This window comes from Ceratotherium simum, chromosome 1 (assembly GCF_057802395.1).
Source record: "Ceratotherium simum simum isolate JZ-2026a chromosome 1, ASM5780239v1, whole genome shotgun sequence".
Taxonomy (NCBI): domain Eukaryota; kingdom Metazoa; phylum Chordata; class Mammalia; order Perissodactyla; family Rhinocerotidae; genus Ceratotherium; species Ceratotherium simum.
The window spans coordinates 63,686,226-63,708,064 of NC_141900.1; the positions used below are offsets into that span (position 1 = coordinate 63,686,226).

Genomic DNA, 21,839 nt, shown 5'->3' on the forward strand with positions numbered 1-21,839 from the left:
GTTTGTGGATATGTCTTTATTTGTACTTCTGCCTCTTCTGTGCTGACCAATCACAGCATTCCCTAGCATACTGAAATAGAGGTGAGTGTGTTTGTCTGTGTATGTGTGCGTGCGTGTGTCAGAAGCACTCCTAACATAGAGTCAGCTTATAACATCATCTCTGACAGCAATTCCTTTCTTCAGGGGTAGCCCAGAAGAATAAGATTATTTCTAGGTATTTGTGATTATTTCATACATGGTCTGGCCTGCTTTCTCAAAGATATAAACTTCTCAAAACCAAACCTGATAATTTGAAATTGCAGCTGTATTAAAAACAACCTGATGGGAATTTTATGGGGGAGCAGGTTTCCGGTGTAATCTGCTCTAGCTGTCAAATTACCACTTCACCACTTCAGTAAATCTCTTCGAATGATTGGCCCCCGTGAACAAGACCCACTCACAAGGCAAAAGGATGGTTCCTCTAAATCGTGTTGATTTAAAGCCCAATCCAACAAGGTTTTCTGTGCAGGGAGAGCTTACCTCCCACTTATTGCTACCCTTGCTAACCCAGTAAAGAGTACTTATAACATCACTCTTTCAGTTGTAATTTTGAGTACATTTCTATTAAAGCTAAAAGTGAGACTCAGTAGAATCACTATCATCAAAACATTCTCCTGGGCTACTAAGGTCTGCCTAGTACTTCATGAAAAATTTAAAGGATGATATCTACCTCAGTTAAGTTGTAGTAGGATGACGATGACTTGAAAGTTAGTGGATTTTTTTCTTTGACATAGCTTTGAAAGGTAAATAAATACATAAGTGAAGTGAAATCAGACTTAGCAAAAAAGGTTTAAACAAAAGTAGATTATTTTTGTATCCTGAATGTCTTTCACCTGATGTCCAAAGCAAACCTATCCGATCTAAAGCTTTTTAATGAACACTTATGTCATTTGGTTTTCCTACATGAAGCCATCAGCTTTATTTGACTAATTATTAACTGAAGCCAGATAACTACATGTAGAATTGAACTAACCAGATGAGTCCACACTAGTATGCTTGTCCCTAATGTGAAAAAGGAATCACAGCTACTCCCAGCCCAAATTAATCATCAAATAGACAAGGATCCATTCAAACAGACCAGCATCTGACAAGGGTATCAAGATATACATATATTTTTTTTTAAAGATTTTATTTATTTATTTTCCCCCCCCCAAAGCCCGAGTAGATAGTTGTATGTCATAGCTGCACCTAGTTGCTGTATGTGGGACACGGCCTCAGCATGGCCGGAGAAGCGGTGCGTCAGTGCGCGCCCGGGATCCGAACCCGGGCCGCCAGCAGCGGAGCGTGAGCACTTAACCGCTAAGCCACGGGGCCAGCCCTCAAGATATATTTAAAAGTGTCTACCATTCATCAAATAAGGTATCACATAATCCAAATTTACAGATCTCTGGAAAAGGTCTCAAGCGAAATCATTCCGAAAAAAGTTGAAAGTTTGGTACATTAAGAAGACCCCAAATTCTTTAACACCCTTCCATCACGAGATGTAATCTATGTCCCCTTCTCTTTACTCTGGGTGGGTTCTGTGATACTTTAACTAATAGGATACAGCAGAAGTGACACTGTGCCAGTTTCTGGGCCCAGGCCATAATTAAGAGGCTAGAAGCTTCCACTCCTCATCTCTTGGAACACATGGGCTAGGAAGCAGCTAAGAGTGCAACTACTCTGAGACCACCATGCAGCCCAAGCTCCACGGACACATCCTGGAGGGTGAAAGCCACGTGGAGAGAGAGAAAGAAATGAGCAGCACCAACGCTCTCCACATGTGAGTGAAGAAGCGATCTTGGAAGTGAATCCTCTGTCTCCAGCAGCCCCAGCTGACACCAGATGGGTCAGATCCAAACCACCCAGCCAAGTCCTTCCTGAATTCCTGACCCATAAAACTGTGAGCAAAACAAAACGGTTATTTTAAGCTCGAAGTTTAGGGATGGTTTGTTACTCAATGATAGATAAGTAGACATGGATCTACTTCACACGAAAATATGTATGTGATTAAAAATAGGAGAGCTCAAACCAATCCTCTATTAATTTTCACTTTACATGACTTCAATGAAGCTGGTACAGACAGTCTGTTTTTTTATTACATTGGCATAATAAAAAATGCAACAGCATTCATGTCAGATATGCAGAAACACGCTCTCAAAAATAATCGACATAGTAATTTGAAACTTGACAGGTTTGAGCAGATCTCTCTCCCTCTTACCTATCTATTTATCTCTCCTTAAAATAAAATTGAAGCAACTTTGAAACATCTCATATCCCAGGTTAACTACATGTGAAAATGATAAATTACCTTTTACTACTGACAACTATTATGCCCTCTAATCTGAGTGATTAATTTACACCCTGCTCAGTGGTTCACATGCAATTACTACCATGAACCCAATGAACCTGAACAAGACAGAATTATTCAGCCATCTGTATAAGCTCACCATATTTAGAAAAGTATAGCAACCTCTAGGAAGCTTTCAAGTTTTAGTTCATTTTCTCTCAATGATTTGTGCATCTCTACATTGCCTATCAAACTACAATACCACAACTTTGAATTATTGACTTTACTTGGAAACCATAGGACTTAGGAGTCTTTGCTATGAGAAGATGCTCATTAGAAAAGGTAAGACTAAAATGGTCATCTGAAAGTACCATTGTTGAAACCTACTGGCAGATTTTAATTGCATTAGTGATTTTTTATCTGAATGTAATCTGTTTAAAGCCATAATACCAAAGTCAAATACAATCAATGAAAAGCAGACATTAGCCTTCTAGACTGAACTGTGGGCTTCTAATGCTTGGCAAACAAAAGGTCCAAGCAACTCTATTTCTTTGGAATGTGCTTTCCAAAAATTCTTCTCAATAAAACAGTAATGGAGGGCGATGACAGATGATATTCTATTTCAAATTACCCTTTCCATGGATAAATCAAAAAACCATCACTGCCCTTAAAAGAATTTGTAACTATACTTTGAGCTCAACAGCACTTTGTCAGCAAATCAGGCAAAGGAGAATTTCAGGCAAAGAAGAATTCAAACACTAAAAGTGTATTTAAAGACCCTTTTGTGTTCCCATCCATAAACATTCAACAACCCCCCATGCCCAACCCGGCCACTCTCTGGTCAAGGTTTTAGTAAAATCACTAGACAGCTCAGCAGTAACAAGTTTTTTAATCCACTGGATCCACTCTCATGTGAAGGTATACACTTACTGTGCCACACTAAATGCTGCAATCAATTTCTAATTACAGCAGCAGTAGCAACCAGAAGATAAAGCAGGCAACTCACTGAGAAAGAAGCAAGAGACTGTCTATTACAATGAACGTCCACCATGAACCAGACATGTGAAGAGTCATGCCACAAATGACTCAACCAACGAGCTCCCCTTTTTCAGAAAGATGCTCTTACCTCTGGGATGTTTTCTTATATTTCCTCCTGTAGGAAAAGAAGCATAAACACATATCAGAAAAAGGTTTTTGGCAGGCAGTGGGTTAGAAAAAGATAGCTTCAGTGGGGATGGACATGGAGGTAAACACTTCATAGAAGGTCCTCTCTGTGAGGCCTGTGGGTCTCAGAGCCCCATTAAAAGTTTTGGATTATTATGTTATATGTGGTCAGATGCATATAACCATAGTCTTAACAGTTATAAACAGCATCCCAAGAGCTCAATGGTTCTGCCCTCTAGGTTCTTCCCTTTCCCTTCTGAGGCTACTGTAGTATCTTGGTTGAGGTCAGGCCTTAAAGACAGCAAGATCCAGGTTCAAATCTCAGCTCTTCCATTTACCATGTTCATGGGGTTGTTGAGGAGTAAATGGGCAGAGGCTTGTAAAGCATTTCTTTTATCTGGCACATATTAAGTGGTCAATAACTATTAGCTATTTGTACTGTCACTATTGTCACTATTATCCCCATCATCTAGCACTGAAGTCCCTTTACAGATGTGCCTTTTAAAATGTGAATGTGGAGTCATGCAGTTTAACCAAAAGCTCAGATATAAGGTCTTCAGAGAAGGAAGAAGTGAGGAAGGAGACAATGAGTCTAGAAGCAAAAGTGGTGCAAGCTGCTAGGAACTTGCTAATGGCTCAGCTGTGGGCTCAGTCTCCCGGAAGAACTCTTCCCCAGGAAGCAGAAGTGGCTGGAGTTCCAGTCTATCTCTGCTATTTACAGTCCTCATTTAGCCTTGGGCAAATCTATTAATCCATCAAACAGGGATAACATTTGCCCTGGCTATCTCACCTAGGTCATAGTGGCATTCAAGGAGAAAATGGCTATAAAAGTTTATTTTCCCAGTATCCCAATGTTTTTCATGTTGGTGTCAGTTTTTGTAGACTCTGAAGACCCTCAAAAGAGTTTCATTAGGCTCTTCACTGGAGGGGCCTAGAGGAAAGAAAGTGCTGGGAGAGGAAGATGCATCTCCCTGCAGCATCTTCAGGAAGTACAATGCTTCCCAGTCGCCCTTCGTTCCACACCTCCATTCGCATTACAGTCACTGCACCCAGGAAGCCAAGCCACTGATTTGCTAATAGAGCTGTATGTCACATGTTAAAAAAAAAAAAAAGCCACAGATGTTTCAAATTCAGAATCACCACAACCTATTACTTCTCTGTTTGGATGAAAACAAACATGGCAGTGCTAGATGTTAGGTGAAGAAAGCAGCATGCACACAGAACCTACACCATGATCTTGACAAGATACATACTGATAGCTATTTATCTGAAAGGAACACACCAGAATGATAACCCAGACCCCAAGGTAGTGGGTTAATGGATCACTTCTTTTATGTTTACTTTTATGAATTTTCCTTTAAAAATGAGCATTATAATTAGAAAAAAAATTTTATAAAAATATGTGTATACTTATATATACATATATGGTCACATCTATAGATATATACTTTTATAGGATATAGTCACATATACAGCTAGACACATATATAGGATAGTCACGTACATAGATATACACATTTATAGGGTATAGTCACATATATAGATATACATATATGTATGACTATATGCATATATAGAGATATCTCTATATCTGTTTGAATTATATTATATATAGGGAGAAAGGTCAACTAACAGAGTGGGTTAGGGCTCGGGCTTTAAAGCAAACTACCTTTGTTCCAATCTTGGCTCTGGCACTTAGCTCCACAGTGTTCGAACTGTTATTCTACTTCTCTGAGCCTTAGTTTCTTCGCCTATAAAATGGGAATAATCAGAGCACCTCTCTCAAGACCTTGTGGTGAGAAATAAATGAGATAACCCTCCTGAATGTCAGTTCCGCAAAGGCAGGTTCTTCATGTGGTTCTCCACTGTATTCCAGTGCCTAAAACATTGCCTTGCACCCCCTCCAAAAACTGTGATGGATGTACATTGACTATCCACTTTCTCTCACCTAGACCCCAACACCAGTGACAACTCACACTCTCCAGGCAGTAGCCAAGGGCAGACATTTCATCTATAGGCACAGAGTGCAGTGAGCTGTGGGTGTGACTCATGCCCTTGGCCCTTGTTAGCACTGCTGTCTAATAAGGTGGTCTAAGGAGCCTCTGGCAAGACTGGAAAATAACCCATTGAGAGTTTGGGAAGACCAAAGGCAAGGGAGCAGGTGGGCCAGATGGATGCCCCTGGCTTCTACCCAGAAGCCCAACTAGTTCTATCAGCAAAAGGTGTCTTCAGAGGCCAGAAGAAGAAAACCTTTGCTACCAGTTTCCACAGAATTCTCCCAGCACCTGCCAAGGACCATACAAAGGCAGTGCTGGGAACGCTGAAAGAATCAAAGATCAGCAAAAATAAGAATAGCTTCCATTTTCAGCACCTACTAGTAACAAGCATTTAACATACACCATTAATCCTCATAATAACTCTGTAAGACCCACTCTCTGCAAAAATTAGAACTCTAAAAGAGAAGACATGTGCCTAAAGTCTTATTTTGTTTTAACAACCAATACAAGGGGTAGCTCGGGAAGCTTTGTGAAAGAGGTAGTCTTGATTGATGGGTGGGATTTCAACACGGAGAAATATGTAGGTATGAGGCCAGTAGGTAAGGAGGGCATGCCTAGTGGCCTCAAACCAGCCCAGCTCAGCCCAGCCCAGCCCAGCCAGATATGGAGGGAGATAGCAGGCGATAAGGCTGAAAAGTACTGAGGACAGAGTTAATCAAGAAAAGTAATAAAATTTTTACTTTTTTGAAAAAGATGCTACCTGGGGGAAGGGGTCACCTCTTGCATTGCCTTGTCTCATCTCTGATTATGTGGAAAGACAACAGAGCTCTGGAACGTGATAGACCTGGTTCAAAACCCAACTTCCCCCATCTCTAGCTGTGAGACCTCAGGCAAGCTCTATACCAAATCAAGCTTTAGTTTCCACATCTTTGAAACGGAAGGAATGATCTCAGAGAATGTAATGTTTTGAATTTGCCAGGTATTATGCATGCCATGTAAGGGGCATTCTAAAAATTTTAGGTCCCGTTGTCCCTTGTTTTAAGCTTCTTGAGGTCAGGGATATCAAATGGATCTCTGCACCTATCCCAAGGGCTTGCACATGGCTGGCACACAATGAATGTCTCTTGGCAAAATAAATAAATCATTTGCAGCTGCCACTCACACTTATCAAAATATGGTTATGAGTGTGGTAGACCCACAGAAACAGAGACCAAAAATCTGACTTTCAGTCCAACTCACCTTCCTGACACTCACTCCCTATCTTCATAGACTCATTTTTGGCTTTACAAGTCCTAAAGTTCTCCCTTCCCATCTTGTCCCATTTAGACACAGAGAGTCCCAAAATCAAGGCAGACCCAATCCAAATTGTGTCATCTCATCCTGGAGTTGGAAGTCATCACTTAAAGCACAAGAGAAAACACAGATCCAGGGAAATTACCCTACTCAAGATCTTACTCACAGATCATCTTGACTGGGTAAGATCGTGAGGCCTGACTGAGCTCTACTCATCCTTCAGCTCTCACCTGAGACATCACTTCCTCCTGAAAACCTTCTAGGGCCTCCCAAACTGGATAATGCCCCTTTTATATGTCCCATGATGGCCAGAGCTCACCCACGTCACTGCACTTATCACTCCAAATGGTAGGATCTGTTATGCTAATGGCAAGATTGATGGCTTGTCCACTATCTGTTAGTGTTTCTCCCTTGCCTAATACAGTGCTTGGTAAGTGGCAGCTGCTCAATATATTTTTGTGAAATGAAAGAATGAAACTTTTTTCATCAAATTTTTTATCAAGAAACTGATCCAAAAAATTGCTCATTGCTTTCTTTTTAATTTTCCTTCTGTTTAGCGATGATTTACTACAAGCAGCGGGAACAGCCATGGTTTTCTACACACAGGAGGAAGGTAATGAGAGAAGAGGGGGGCTCACAATTGTTGAGCATCTCCTCTGTTCCATGCCTGTGACATAAATTAACTCATTTTGACCGCCTACAGACCCTGGGAGGTTTACCTCACTTTTCACTTGACGGAAGTGAGGCTCAGAGAGGCTGAGTAACTTGCCTAAGGATACAGAACCTTAAAGTGGTTGAGACAGAAAGCAAACTCCGAAGCCTTCAAAGAAAATTGAGGAAATTATACAAAGAAGTCAAAGGATGCCAGGAGGAAATATAGACACTAGACAAAACAAACCAAACCAACAATAAAACACCCTGGGTTCTTTCCATCCAAACCCAGGAAATGAGCTGGAAAAGAACCTAGTTTATTCTTGGCTTTTTGTTTTTAAGAACTTCAACAGAATTTATGCCTGATTCATAACCTGAAAGACAAAGGGAATGTTTTTAAATGTCCTGTTTTGGTTTTTCAAACTTACTTTAAATTTACAATTTTTTGAACCTTGAAACAATACATCACAAATCTCAAGATCCATGTAGCCAGACTGGGCTGATGTGGAAAGCAGAGAATGACCAGGAGTTGCCGTGCTCTGGGATCTGGCAAAGCTGGCAGCGTGGGAGACGGAGAGAGCACAGCTTCACTCTCCGATGGAAGGCAGGTCATCTTTATAAGACCAGGCTGAGGAAACTACCTTGATGAAGGTCTAGAGCAACACTCAGCCCTACACACACAGACACACACACACAGACACACACAGACACACACACACACGCAAACTGTTTGTCTTTTTTTGTTTTTTTTAAGGAGAGGCATTACAGCACAACATTGTGTGACAACAGAGCATTGTGATCACTTGACTGAGCTCAAATCCCTTCTCCAACTTATTGTGCCCACTAAGCAACATACATCACCTTCCCAACCACCAGTCTCCTCATCTGCAAAAGTTAGGTAACAATAATATCCGCTTCACAAGGTGATGTGAGAGTTCAATGTAATATTGAATGTAAAGCACTTAGCACAGTGCTGGACATCCAGTAAATTTTCAAGAAAGATAGCTACTGTATAAATAACAATAGTATTGCATAAATGATAATGGTATTATAATTCAATAGGTTTCCAAATTTTGTTTGGTAAAAAAAAAACCTTTCATTGATTAAAAAAGTAAAGAAAAAAAGTTGAAGATTGCTTTCTAAAGTAGAAAATTGAATGCTCCCAATCTCCCTATTTTAGAACACTTGAACCACAAAGAAACATATGCTAATCTCAGTCCTGATAAGAGCAAGAGGACCCCGCCCAGCTCTCTCCCCTCCCCCCACGCCCAAAGGACACTGCAGGCTGTGCACTCTGACACCCACCCAGCAGGGGTCCCAATTAGCCCAGCAGAACCACACACTTCCCTCTAATGTCAAAGCCGGGCCATCGCTCAGAAGGCAGGAAAAAACAAAGTAAAACTGGGTATTTAAGAACCGGATACCATAATAATTCTTAGAAATATCCAAAATTACCTTTTAATGAAGATTCTTTTTTATCAGTAATTCCCTAAAAACCAAAGCCCAGTGAGTTGTTTACACAGAATCCCTAAGCACCCCCCAGAAGTTGTAACTCAATGCAGAGATATCATGTGCTATAACTAGCATTATCAATTGACCCATATCCACTACCTCTCAAGCAAATTAAAAGATTGTTGGTCTTCACCAAAGACCAATGTCTGTTTAAGTCTGGAATGTTTCTATGGAACTGTGGATTGCCCATGAAGTATCAAATGGTGTGTGTGTGCGTATGTGTGCACATGTACAGAACAGAGAAAGTGATGAGCTGGAAAATCTCCCCCCAAAGGCTTCAGTCCATTTACATCCAGCTGATCACATTCTTACAAGAGAATACAGAGACAGAAGCATCATCAAAGAGTAAAGAACACTGACCCCCAATATTTAAAAAGGCTCCCCAAAGCTCTCCATAGTTGTGTCATCTAGGAGAAGCTTCCAGACCCTAAACTTCATTTTACCTCTCCTGGTCCCAATCAGGGAGAGAAAGGATGAAACTCAGAAAGCATTAAGGGGTGATTCTGTCCACAATAAACACGGACTTGCCTCAGGGCAGAGTGGAGACAGCAAGGAAACAGCAAGAAACAACAGTGAGGTGGGAGCGAGGATGGTTATGATGAGCTTTCTTTGCTTTTTGACGGCTAGGAGTTCCCAAAGTACTGAGCACCCCTGCAATCAAATTAAGTTTCACATACTCCAGAGTCAAACGATGATTTGGGAATCATTCCTGATAGCCTGGATCGGGGAGAGTCCATTAAGCATCAATGTTAAATTCTGAAGGGCCTGGCAGTCTTTCACTTTTTTAAAGTGAGTATCTTTGAGTAAGAGCCATATGGGTGCTGCAATAATGAGGTTTATAAATAGGCTTAATATTCAAACAAGCTGGCTTAGAAAAACCAAAATTTGTGCTCAGTTTCAAAGTTGACAGCAAGATGCTACCCAGCAGGGCACAGAAGGTTTTCTGGTAAAGGAAGCTCAATACACAACAACGGCACAGGCACAATGAGCATCCCAATTCCGCCTTCAGTGTTCCCCAGGGTTTCTGGGCAATGATGACTCACTCTGCTCCAGATCCCATCAGATCCCTTCTCTCTCCTTCCCTACTGAGGTCACCATTGCTGCCGACGCATGGATGGCTTTGGAAATCTTGGTTCTTAGCCCTCAGTGCCAGTAAGGGAGAGGAGATGGGGGGACAGACTCAGAAAAACAAAGTGCACAGCAAGATTCACGGAGTTAACCAGAAGTTCTCACGAGTTCAGGTCACATGCGGCTCATTCCTGAGAAAGAGGACTGAGATAAAATGCCACAAATACCCATGAAATGAGCAAGGATCTGAACAATCATCTGATCCTCTGGTTTTGTTTTTCATTGGCATATGGGTGCAGACTGAACAGAACTGGCTATCTCTAGAAAGGTCCACTGAATCTGTCTTAAATCATTTGTATGAGCTACTCTCCATGTTGCTGAGAACAGAAAGTCCTTGTACATTTCTTCTTATTCCTAGCAGTGATTTCATTTCCATGATGCGTACGTTAAAACCTAGATTTGCAGAGCTATGTATATTGATTGCTTGGTGGCTTTTCCCATATTTTGAACAAGTAAATGCCAATGAGAAAATATATATAAATTGCAGTCTCCTGGCACCTTCCAGCAGACTACTGGGGAGGTGGTGGGAGACACCAGAGAAAGCGACTCTCTTCTCTTACTAGCTCGAAAGTTCTTAACTGATTAGCTACAGAATGGAAATCCATGTGGGCAATTATTCCGTTTTCCTGCTTGGCTAAAGATCTAAGAAAAGACAACAAATAAAAAATAATGAAATGACATAAACTCACTTTTACCTGGAATAACCCAATAATTAGGAAAGAACTGTTTTTGTTTAAATTTTCTAGAGAATTTCTCTCCCAGGTTTTCTACTGGGGAAAATTGTCCTAAAGATTCATGCCTGTTCATTTAGCCCTCTTAGAAAAGGAAGGTCATATTCAGGGACAGCAACTCCCAAGGTATAAAATTCCAATATGTTTAACCCTAAGTGATGAGATCAAATTCAAATGCACGAAGCCTTTCACAGTTCAGTGTGGGGGCTGGAATAGTGAATCTGAAGAATCAGAGAATGCTAATCTGAAACAGAGCTGTCAAGACAAGACGATCAATTTTTAACTCACTCCTGGAAGCAAATGTGTTTCTATCTAGTGCTGGCTTGGCAGTGGAAAGAGGAGAAACCTTTAAGAAGTTTTCATCCAAACTCAACAACCCTACCTGGAATGGCACCAACTCCACACGGTGCCCTGTGCCCCCACATTCCCGCAAACCCGTCTCTTCATTGTTCTCTCCAGCCCTTCGGACAGCTGGCCAGACAGAGCCATCCAAATCTCCTGTTTCTGCCTGTTTCTCTTCTGGGCCTGGGTTAAAATTTCCAGCACTTGGATTACTGTGTAACAGGACCCAGAACGGGACCCCTCCCCAAAAAAAGCTGAAATCTTCCTCTGGAAAGCTAGTTTTTTTGAGCAGACCAAGCACTATATCCTCTAGCTAAAAATCTATTGTTTAAAAGCTGGGCAGTAAGCTAATCAGTGGCACCAAAGAAAAAATATGGAAAGGTTTTTAGAGAAAGAAAGTAGAAAGCAAATGTCACATTTATGGAAATCCAAGTAGTATGTTTTTGCATAAATGATTTATTCATCTATTCACATATTTACTAAAACCTCTTGCAGTGTTACAAGTACAGCAAAACTGTGTGGGTGGGAATGAAAGAGATTTTTGTGACCTCCTTCCTGGGAGCCTGGCTCCTATTTAGATAAACATCAATGAGAAAAGCTGAAAATAAATATTTCTTAATATCTGTGATGACACTGCCAAAGTGGAGATAAATCCAAAGGATTCAGACAAAATCTCACTCCTCACAGATAGATCCCTGTAAGTAGAAGAGGGGTAGGTTTTTCTAAATTGATTTATTCAGCGAGTTGCTTCAATTCTCTCCTTTGTTTTTCCCCATGTAGATTTAGCCAGAACAGAAACTCTATCTTCTGCCAAGTTTAACTTTAGTGACCACCTAATTTTTCTAATCCTTTTCTGTTTACTTCAGTAGTATTCCCTCCCTCTCTCCTCTCTTATGCCCTTCCTCCCAACTCTTATCAAAATCTACTCCTGGCAGAAAGCAGCTATTGGTCACTTCCAATTCCAGTTGAATTTAAGTCAACACAACAGCTCCTTGGGAACAGAAGTCCTTCCTATTTCCTCTAAAGCTTTCTCTCACAGTAGCATCATCTGTATAAGGCTCTTCTCTGGACGCAGATTCTATAAATTTCAACAATTTAAATACAGCAAAAATGAGGCAAATATCCAAAATTCAGAACAAAAACAACAACAAAAACCCCAAGTAGCATATGCATTCCTTGGGACCATTTTGAGCTCTACTCTTAACTGAAATCAGTTGAGTATTCAAACCAAATTCTCCTTAGCTATAGCTGCCTTCACGAAACCATGCCAAGACTCCCAGAAAAGGGTGCTTTGAACAACTCTTTCATTTTTTTAACAACAACTAATTTCAGTCAGTGGTTTCATAGACAGAATGGCAGTTCTCAACAACATTTATGAAGCTTGATTTATGATAATTAATCCTTATATTTCACAAATGGGCTCCACAGGACCCTATTCACAAAAGTTTTTAAGTTCCTCATCCTTAGCAGACAGGGTTTCCAAGTAACAACCCCCTGGAATAGTATACTAAATGTAATATACTTTGGGGGGGGGTTAATTTATAGGCAGTGCAAGACCCCTCAGAGTCATCCTTAGACAAGAGTCAGAGAGATAGAGAAAAAAGGGAGTGAGAGATTAGTCTGAATTTGAACTATTCCTAAAACACACCTGGAAGTAGCTTTCAAAGATTAATCTTTCACTACTGGATTTACTCAGCATGTCTCTAGAGTCTAAGAAAAGTCTTGGTTATTTAAGCATTTTGGTTGTTTGGAATCTGGATAAACAGAATTTAATGTTCTTTGCACGTCCAATAGTGACTTGCAGCCAAAACACTCAATGCACCCTCATATTGATTATCTAAATATTCACTCTTCTGGTGGCCTTAAGAGAAAGGAAAGCTGTATTTCGGTAGAACATTGAATATTGGGTCTCTGCAATAGGCCCTTGGAAGAGGGTGGAAATGGAGAGAGGGAAGACTATTTTTGGAAAGGCCTTAAAGAGCAGGAACAGGGCTATGAATGAGGCAGAGGTGTGGAAAGTGAGCACTACGGCAGGGCTGTGCGCTGCCCCAAGAGACAGAGGCCAGATGTGTCCACTGGAGGACACCTCTAGAACAGCAGCAAGAGGCTGCGTCCAATGGAGGAGCCTAGACAACAGGATGGCCTCCTGCAGGGTCTAAGGAGCCTCCACCCAGCGAAGCTTCACCAGGCCCTTCTGTGGTGGGCTGGGCTTAGGGTCTCACTGCCTGGCCTCATGCCCTATAGTTCTCAGACAGCCTTTGATGAGGGCCTCATCCCATTTGACTTCTTGGGTATTGGTTTCTTTCTGCCCATGGAATACTGGGAATGACCCTGCCTACCCCCAGCTGTCTCTGTTCCAAATCCATGTTTTGGTGGACGTGACACCAAGTAGTCAATACAAGGGTTCCAAGCAAAGCTATGTGCATTGACTGCTAGCTGGCCTTTCCCATTTGTTGAACAAGTCAATGCCAGTGAGAAAATATACATAAACTTATAGTCTCCTGGCACCTTCTGTCAGACATTTTAGGGAGTCACAGTAAACTGTGTTCTCTCTACTTGTAAAATTCATAGGAATATTAATTTAGGATCATTCAGACACACACACATGCATGCGTGCATACACACACATACACATATATATATATACATATAATTTTTTTTCTTCTTACTTTGCTTAGCTGTACATTTACTTTATCTCCAATCCAGACCTTTCCCCTAATCTCATTTATGCAACTGCTCATGACTTCACCACATCTCCTCAGGGACATCTTAGAGGCCCCTCATATTTAGTATGTCCAAAACTGAATTCATGATCTTTACACCATTCATTCTGCTCCCACCCGCTATCAAACCTGCAAACTTGTTCCCTCCTCAGTGATCCTGATCTCATTAACTAGCACCTGGGGACTCAAGCTACAAACCAGGGAGTTATTCTAGACTCCACTCTCTTCCTCATCCCCCGTGTCCCAGTCCTATCGAGTCTACCTCCTGAAAAGCTCTCAGATCCACCCCTACAGACCTACCCTGGCTTCCCATTGCTAAGGCCCCTGGTCTAAAGCACAAGGCAACCTCTGACCCCTCTCCAGCTGTGTCTTCAGCCTCCTGTCTCCATACTGTCTATGCTGCAGCCACTTGGCCTTCTTTTGTTTTCTCAGAGGTGCCATAGTCCTTTGGCTCTTTGCACATGCTGTTTTCCCAGGCCTTGAATACCCCAGAATGCTCTTCCTCAACTCTTTATGTAACTAATACCTACTTATTCTTCAGATCTCAGCTTAAATCTCACTTCTTCAGAGAAGCTTTCCTTGATTTTTGGACCAGGTTTGTGCCCTCTCTTATACGTTTTCACAGCACCCTGTACTTCTTTGTGGCACTCATCACAGTAAATAATTATTTATGGGTTTATATACTTAATATTTGCCTCTACCTATAGACTGAATGCTCCCTAAGGGAGGGAGCCTTTGTCTTGTTTCCCACTGTATCCTGGTGCTTAGTACAGTGCCTGGCACAGGGTAAATGCTAGAAAAATGTTTGCTGAGTGAATGAGTAATGGATGAGTTTCCTGTATATAGATGTGTGTCTGTATTCATTCAAATATGTAAATAAAAGGCATTACCTATAATCATAAATTGTCTTCTTGATTAAATTATTCTCTTAAGCTTTTTCATAATTTCACTACCTAGGAACATATAGGTTTTTCTTACACTCATGAAGACATTTATTTTGTTTAGTAACAGCTGTCAATAGGTCTTTAAATAAAGAAGACACTCCAATAAGCCTGAAGAATATCAATGCTTTACGTGGATTCAGTATACTTTCTCCAAAAATAGAGAGTTTCATTTGTTGTAGAATTCATTTTTTATTACTAAGGGGAAATTGTGATGGTCATTCCCAAAGCTGTTATAGACTATTTTATGTCCCTCATATTTAACAATTATTTTTCTTAGTCATTTCTCAAAAAGCCATGATGTAAGTCATATAAGCAGTTTCCCTCCATATGGGGAAATTGAAACCAAGGAAAGTAGTTTTTTATGAGCCAAAGCAAATTAAAGACAGAAAACCAGAGCTAGAAACGCAGAAATCTCTCTGCTTGGGGCTGCTTCCCAACTGACAGAGGCTGTAAGGCTTGGTCAAAATAATAAACACTTCGCTGCTAAATACTGAGTTGTAATTAGCTAACAAGCGCAACCAAATTATGATAAGCAAGTGATGATGTACTAATATACTGCATTAGTATTCAAGTAAAGAAAATTTCATTCGAACCTACTTATCCTTTTTGATATTCACCTCCTTCTCTCCTTTAATATACATTAAGAACACACTTCAGGGAGACTTAATTGATCTTTATTAGGAAAAGAGAGACTCAAAAACAATCTTTCTAACACAAATGTCTTTCTTTTCTGAACCCAAGTACATAATGTCAATATCACTTATTTAGCAATTAATTATTGCCCAGCCTTTTATTGGTGTTTTTTTTAACTTTTTCACATGTATACAGAATTATCTGTCTCCCTAACTAGACTCTAAGTTTCCTGAGAGCAGGGCTTTTCTTCTGATATTTTCATATCTCTTCTGAAGCTCCTGATATCTGGTACAGAATAGGAGTCCAATAAGAATATGCTGAATCATCTGACATTTCCAATTAAATGGAGGGTGAAAAGACCAATTAACACACTAAAATATGCAATCTGGGGGAAATAAACAACAATTTTTTAAATTATTCTTTTGGAATTGCTTTATTAGTGAGATTCAGGTCAAGCTCCTCTTCCACAGGTCATCTGTTCCCAAGGCTTTAACTCAGAACTATGACTCGCAGACCCACCACTCCAGGCCAAAGGTCTCTCCATAGTTCCAGACCGCCATCGCCAATGGCTACTTGGACATTCCAGAAGCTACTCCAGTTCAACATATCTAAACCCAAGTATATCATTCTGCTCTATCCAAGCCTGCTCTTCTCTCCAAGGTCCCTAACAAGGCAAATGACACCAAACTTACTAAGACATCCAAGCCAAAACAAACATGGAAGACAACTTCTCCTTCTCTCTCTCTGCTCCAAAACTAAGTTCTGACAATTTTTAGGTCAAATGTGCCCCCTACTCTTTCATCTTCAGTGGCACTACCCCAATTCAGGCATCTTCTCCAACTGGTCTCTAGGCCTCAAGTCTCGTCTCCAGTCTGTCCTCCAAAATTCTTCCAGAACAGCCATCCTAAAATTCAAATCTCATTTTGTTACTCCCCAGTTTAAAGTCTTTTAACAATTCCTTATAACTTAAAGGATAAAATGCAAACTCTTTAAAATTACACGTATCCAAAAAAAAAAAAAAAGGATCTCTGGAACATATAAATGGGGAATGCCTCAAACACAATTTTGTGTGTAATGTAGTGAACTGTGTTCAAATACTTGACTCCTTAAATTACAAGTGTATATAATTTTGTGTAAAACAAAAAGTAAATTTCTTTAAATTCCATGTATCACTACCTGGCTCATGCCCTCCTTTCCAACATTATCTCTCACTCCTCCTCGACTGTGCCAAGGCCTCCCATGCCTCTGTACCTTTGCACACTCTGTTACCTCCATTCATTAGCTTCTATCTACGCCTCAATATTGCACTAGAAGTGCTGCAAGAGGATACCATATAGCCATCTTTTAAGGAAAGTAATTAAGGCTCTTGGGGATTGATTTGTAGGGGAAGGTAACCCTGTTACCTAGACAGCTGATGGACCAGGGGACAATTTGGGGACCAACTGCTTCTGAGGTGACCTAGGAGATTTCTGCCTAATAGCTCCATGCTAAATAACAGCAAACAGGCCCAATCACACCCTCTCCTTCAGAAATTGTCAATGAGAGGTGAGCATAGAGAAGGGGACTAGGACTTGGGCTATATTCCTAGTAAGTACAAGCAGCTTTTCCAGTTGTCCATAAAAACAGGTCAGAATTCTGGGCTGATTTATTCTGGGCTGACTGGATGACTCGTTTTCCTCGCATCTTTGCAAAAGTCTTCTTTGCATCTTTGCAAAAGGCTGACATGAATGGAAGGAATCTGCAAGTTTCCTCCTTGTGACTCTAAGGACTCTGCCCAGAAGAAATACGCAGCTCACTGCTCATCTGCAACACCTTCTCTGGCCCTCCCAGGCAGACGTAGCTCCCCTTGCACCCCTCCTAACTACAGTCATCACTTCCAGCTATTCATGTCAGTCCCTCCCACTAGCCTTCAGGAATTGCTAAAGGTCAGGCAGTATCCTATGGACTTCTGAACACCCAGAGCTCATCCAAGTGCCTGGCACATAATGGACACTCAGTAAATGTTAACTGAGTAAACTCACGTTGTCTGAACATTGATGACACCATTAAAATTTTTAGATGAATAGAAAGAAATCACAGAGTAATAGGGCTTTATTATATAAGAAATATGAAACCAAAGATCCAGGCTTCTTTGCCTATGGCTTTTTCCCACCATCTTGGCTGTGTAGTTTGGAAGGGTCACTTAAGTTCCCTGTACTTCCCTGTGGTATTAGTGAAGATTCTTTCCGAGAAACCAAACTCAAAGCAGCCTAAGCAGAAACAGAGCCTGACCAGGAGAGCAGACAGAATCAGAGAAACATCTGCAGGAACTGGGGGCTCTGGGAGCAGACCCAGGGATTTCCAGTCCATCTTCTCACCTCTGCTTCTCCTTGACTGCTGGCCTCACCATGTCCTCTCACAGAAAGATCTTCTCCCTGAAGTGGGAAATGGAGCCAGTGGCCACCACCAGGAAAACCCAGAAAAAGAGAAAGCAGCACTCTCTCATGGCCAAGACAGAAATCTCAGTGAAGGACTCTAATGCTCCTGCTTGGATTCTGTGCCAGTCTTGAGACCCACCACTGTGGCCAGAAAGGTGAAACTGTATGACTGGCCAGTCCTAGATCATAAGCCCATCTCTACAGTGGGGAGCAGGGGGTGGGGAGGAGGGCAGGGCCTGTTACATAATAAGGAAGGTAGGAAAGCTTGCCCTACAGACAAAAACAAGAGTCCCAGTCTGTTACCCTAACAGTGGTTGACCTCTCTTTATATTCATAATATTATTTTAGATAATGCAAAAAAGCATCATCATCTGCATGGGGAGTGTTGTATAAGCATAAAATTTATTTTACTGACTACCTCATAGTTGGGCAAAATAAATACATGATAGCTTAGTTACAATTGTGACAATGCCAAGGAATAAGTAAAACCTGTTCTCTTGCTTTCAATTAAAAAGAAAAAAGCATAGAAGTACCTTTTTGCCATCATATAGCAGGCTGGCAATAGAAAAACTCTTGGTTAGGACCCAAGGTACAAGTCATGACTCAGACCCATGCGGCCATGAGGCTCCCCCACCTCATCAGAAGGATAAAGTACAGCCATTGACGTATTTTCTCTGATTGGAAGATTCCCTAACAAAACAGCCATTGGGAGAGGCTCCTGAAAATTCCACCCACTCCTACAGAGGAAAGACATATGACGACGGCTCATGGGTGACAAGTGAGGTTTACAGAAACGGAAATGCAAAAAAAAGGAGGGTCCTCCCAGAAATGTAAGAGGACAGCCTCCCTCTGACAGACAGAATTCAGGAAGCTCAAGTGCGAAGTATTTGTTCCCTTCCAGCTCAGGGAAATGCAAACATGTGTATGAGAAGGTGGCAGGGCTGCAGAGGGAGGCTGAGGAACCCACACCCCTTGAATCACAGTCGGCCTCTCTGCACGGGTGTGCAGCACCTAGCTCAAGGGAAATGAGTCGTCATAACAGTAGACACCTAGGCTTGCAGGGTTTTGTAATCTCAGCTGGGGTAGATAGTGTTTAAAATTCACAGTTCCAATATTTGATGCACTATTAGCATGTTGATGATGCTGCAAGGCTAGGTTAAGAGTTTTTCCTGGGGCCGGCCCGGTGGCGCAAGTGGTTGGGTGTGTACACTCTGCTGTGGCGGCCCGGGGTTCACTGGTTCGGATCACGGGCGTGCACCAACGCACTGCTTGGCAAGCCATGCTGTGGCGGCGTCTCATATAAAGTGGAGGAAGATGGGCATGGATGTTAGCCCAGGGCCAATCTTCCTCACAAAAAAAAAAAAAAAGCTTTTCATAAGTCTTTCCCAGAGAAACATGCAAAACAGCCCTAGGTTTCCAATACATATTGATAATGTACTGTATACCAGGTAGTACTGTAGGCACCAGGGATACCCCAGTGACCCAAAGAGACAAAAAAAATTCTGTCCTCAGGGAGCTTATATTCTAGTTGGAAGAGACAGACAATAAACATAATGAATAAATAAAACATAGAGTATTCAGATGGTAAGGAGAAAACGAAGAGAAAAAAAGAAAGCATGGCAGGGGGATGGGTGGAGGTTATAACGGAGGCTCATCTATAACTCTCTACGCTCTAGATTCTTGGCAGACGACGACCATGGCAATTGGCTTCACCTGCTGGTGAAGACCACTCCCAGCCAGTGCGGAAAAGGGGGGAGAGAAAGAGAGGGAAAGAGAGAACCTGGGTAAACACAAGACTGGCATTCAGCCCTGGGTCATGGCTTTGCCCAGTTCCCAACTCAGTTTAGATTTCTGTGTCCCAACCTGGGTAATGATGTTAATAAAACCTGCCTCCCCTCCAGATAACAGAATATTGTGTTGTTAGGTCACGTGGCCTATAAGCTGACCCAAATATATATTTATCTTCATTTTGAACATTAGAAAGTTCACATTTGGGTCTTTAGGCTTCTTTTATCACCTATGGTTAAACATATACTTTATGCCAAACTCTGTTCTAGGCACTGGAAGTACAGCAGTAAGCAAGACATACAGGCGTCTGTCCTAGAGGAACTCACATTCCAATGGAGGAGATGAAAAATTCAACAATAGATTAAACAGGGGAGATACTGACAAGAAGGAGACAGGCACCATTGAACAGTCCAGACATGAGATGATCAAGTCCTGAACTTAGATTGCTCTCAAACAAGCTGAACTGAATTCCTGACTCTCTGTGGTCATCTAAAAAGCCCTTTCTATAAGGGTATCACGGTAGGAAGTTGATATGAAAATCCACTTGTGGCTATCGGGTCTTTCCAAAATGTTAAAAGAGCAGCTTCCTTTCTCTTACTGACAGTCTCTTGTGTGGATAAAGAGACACATCTTTAGATCTCCTAAGAGTTTCTATTTTGTGAACTGCAAAAATGTTATTCCAAGTTGTATAAATAAGCATGTGCTTTGGTTTCCGGAGTCTTTAGCAACTTATTATAGCACTACTGTTTTGTTTAAAAAAAGAAAAGTGGTAGTAAAAACCATAACAGTAGTAAAAAAAAAAAAAAAAAGTCATAATAACAATAGTAACATGTGCTTTACCAATTAGAAAGTGAAGCCACATATCTCCTAGGATTGCTGTTGGGCAGGGTGTTTCAGGAGGGAGGGTAAAGAGAGGGATTCAAAACACACATTTGGAGAAGAATCAACCCACACCTTTCATGTTCAAAGGCACCGGGTCCTGGGTAGATACGAGAGACTAGAAAACGGAAATGTGGATACATCACACCCAACACCTTAGGGAGAGAAGTCTAATAGACATGAAGCAGAGAAAGCTACAAGACAGTGGATTTTAAGCGCTAAATGCTTTTTCACCCAAGTTACCACCTCAGCCTCGCTGAATTGCCCAAACACTCCTCTCTAGCCTGAGTAGCTCCGTGCAGTCTGTTGAAATTGTAGCACAGCCAGAGAGAAGCAGTTTCTGAGTGTGTGCACATGAGTCCCTCTAGCCGGATGGCAGGGAGACCAGCCTGACAACACTCTGACATTGTATATCGGATCCAGACTTTGTGGATGCAACAAACTTTCTGTGTGCACCACAATATGATCAGACATAATGTTCATTACATACGACCTGAGCTTACTGTAAACACCGCTCTAAAGAGGTGTTATGTTGTATGCGTGTCAACTGTCAGGACAACCTGCCAGCCAGAAAGACAAAATTTCCAAATAAGCCTGCAGCCTCTGCTTGCAGCAACCAGACTATCCCAAAATCATATTTTTTGGCATGGTTTCCCATCTAGATCAATGGCAATGAAGCTCATTTAGATTACTGGTGGAAGGGCTTCTATAAATTACACTTTAAATAGGGATCTCTTAAGGAAACACATTCTACCTCATTGCTTCTCTTTAGAAACTTTGAATATCCTGCTTGGGATGTGGTCTCCGCTAAGACGAAGCTAACCGGATCAGTGCCTTTTTATTTGTTTGGGGTGTGTGTGTGTGTGTGTGTCCTTTCAAAAACAATAACTTCAGCAAAACAAACTGCCAGGGAGCTGGTTTTCCCATCACTGCCCTCAGTAGGAATAAAGTGTCTGAAGAACATACTTGGAGAAAAACTATTTTTTAAAATCGTACTAGATATTTGATGCCAAATATCTGATGATATGAGTATCTCGTAGTTAGAGAAGGTGTCTTTGGGACCTGCCAGGTCAACTGGAGAGCAAAATGTACAGCTATCTCTACAGTTTCCTGACTGGGGTTTATGAAATCATTTCACAGAAAATACCCTGTATTTTCAGGTCACCTCTCCTCAGTACCCAAACAGACAGAACCCAAAAAAGTGAATGAAATTCAGAGATCCCTGTCCATCAGACCAACTAGAATTCAGGCCACTGTACTGAAAGCAAACGCCCTATTTCACTGCTCAAATATTGCTAGGAAACTCCAATATTGGTTCTGATCCCCACT

The 21,839-nt window shown here is 41.4% G+C and overlaps 1 protein-coding gene across 6 annotated transcripts in view; it reads right to left on the minus strand.

Annotated features, from left to right (window-relative positions):
* Nucleotides 1-21,839, minus strand: part of PDE1C (phosphodiesterase 1C) — a 506,252-nt gene that overhangs the window by 277,869 nt on the left and 206,544 nt on the right. For 4 of the 6 annotated variants that reach the window (XM_087429336.1, XM_087429318.1, XM_087429328.1 and 1 more), the window contains one exon: nucleotides 3,435-3,461. The exons of the other annotated variants lie outside the window; for them this stretch is intronic. In XM_087429336.1, the coding sequence (XP_087285462.1) occupies nucleotides 3,435-3,461 (27 nt within the window). The remainder of the gene's footprint in view (nucleotides 1-3,434; nucleotides 3,462-21,839) is intronic. 6 annotated transcript variants of the gene reach the window in all.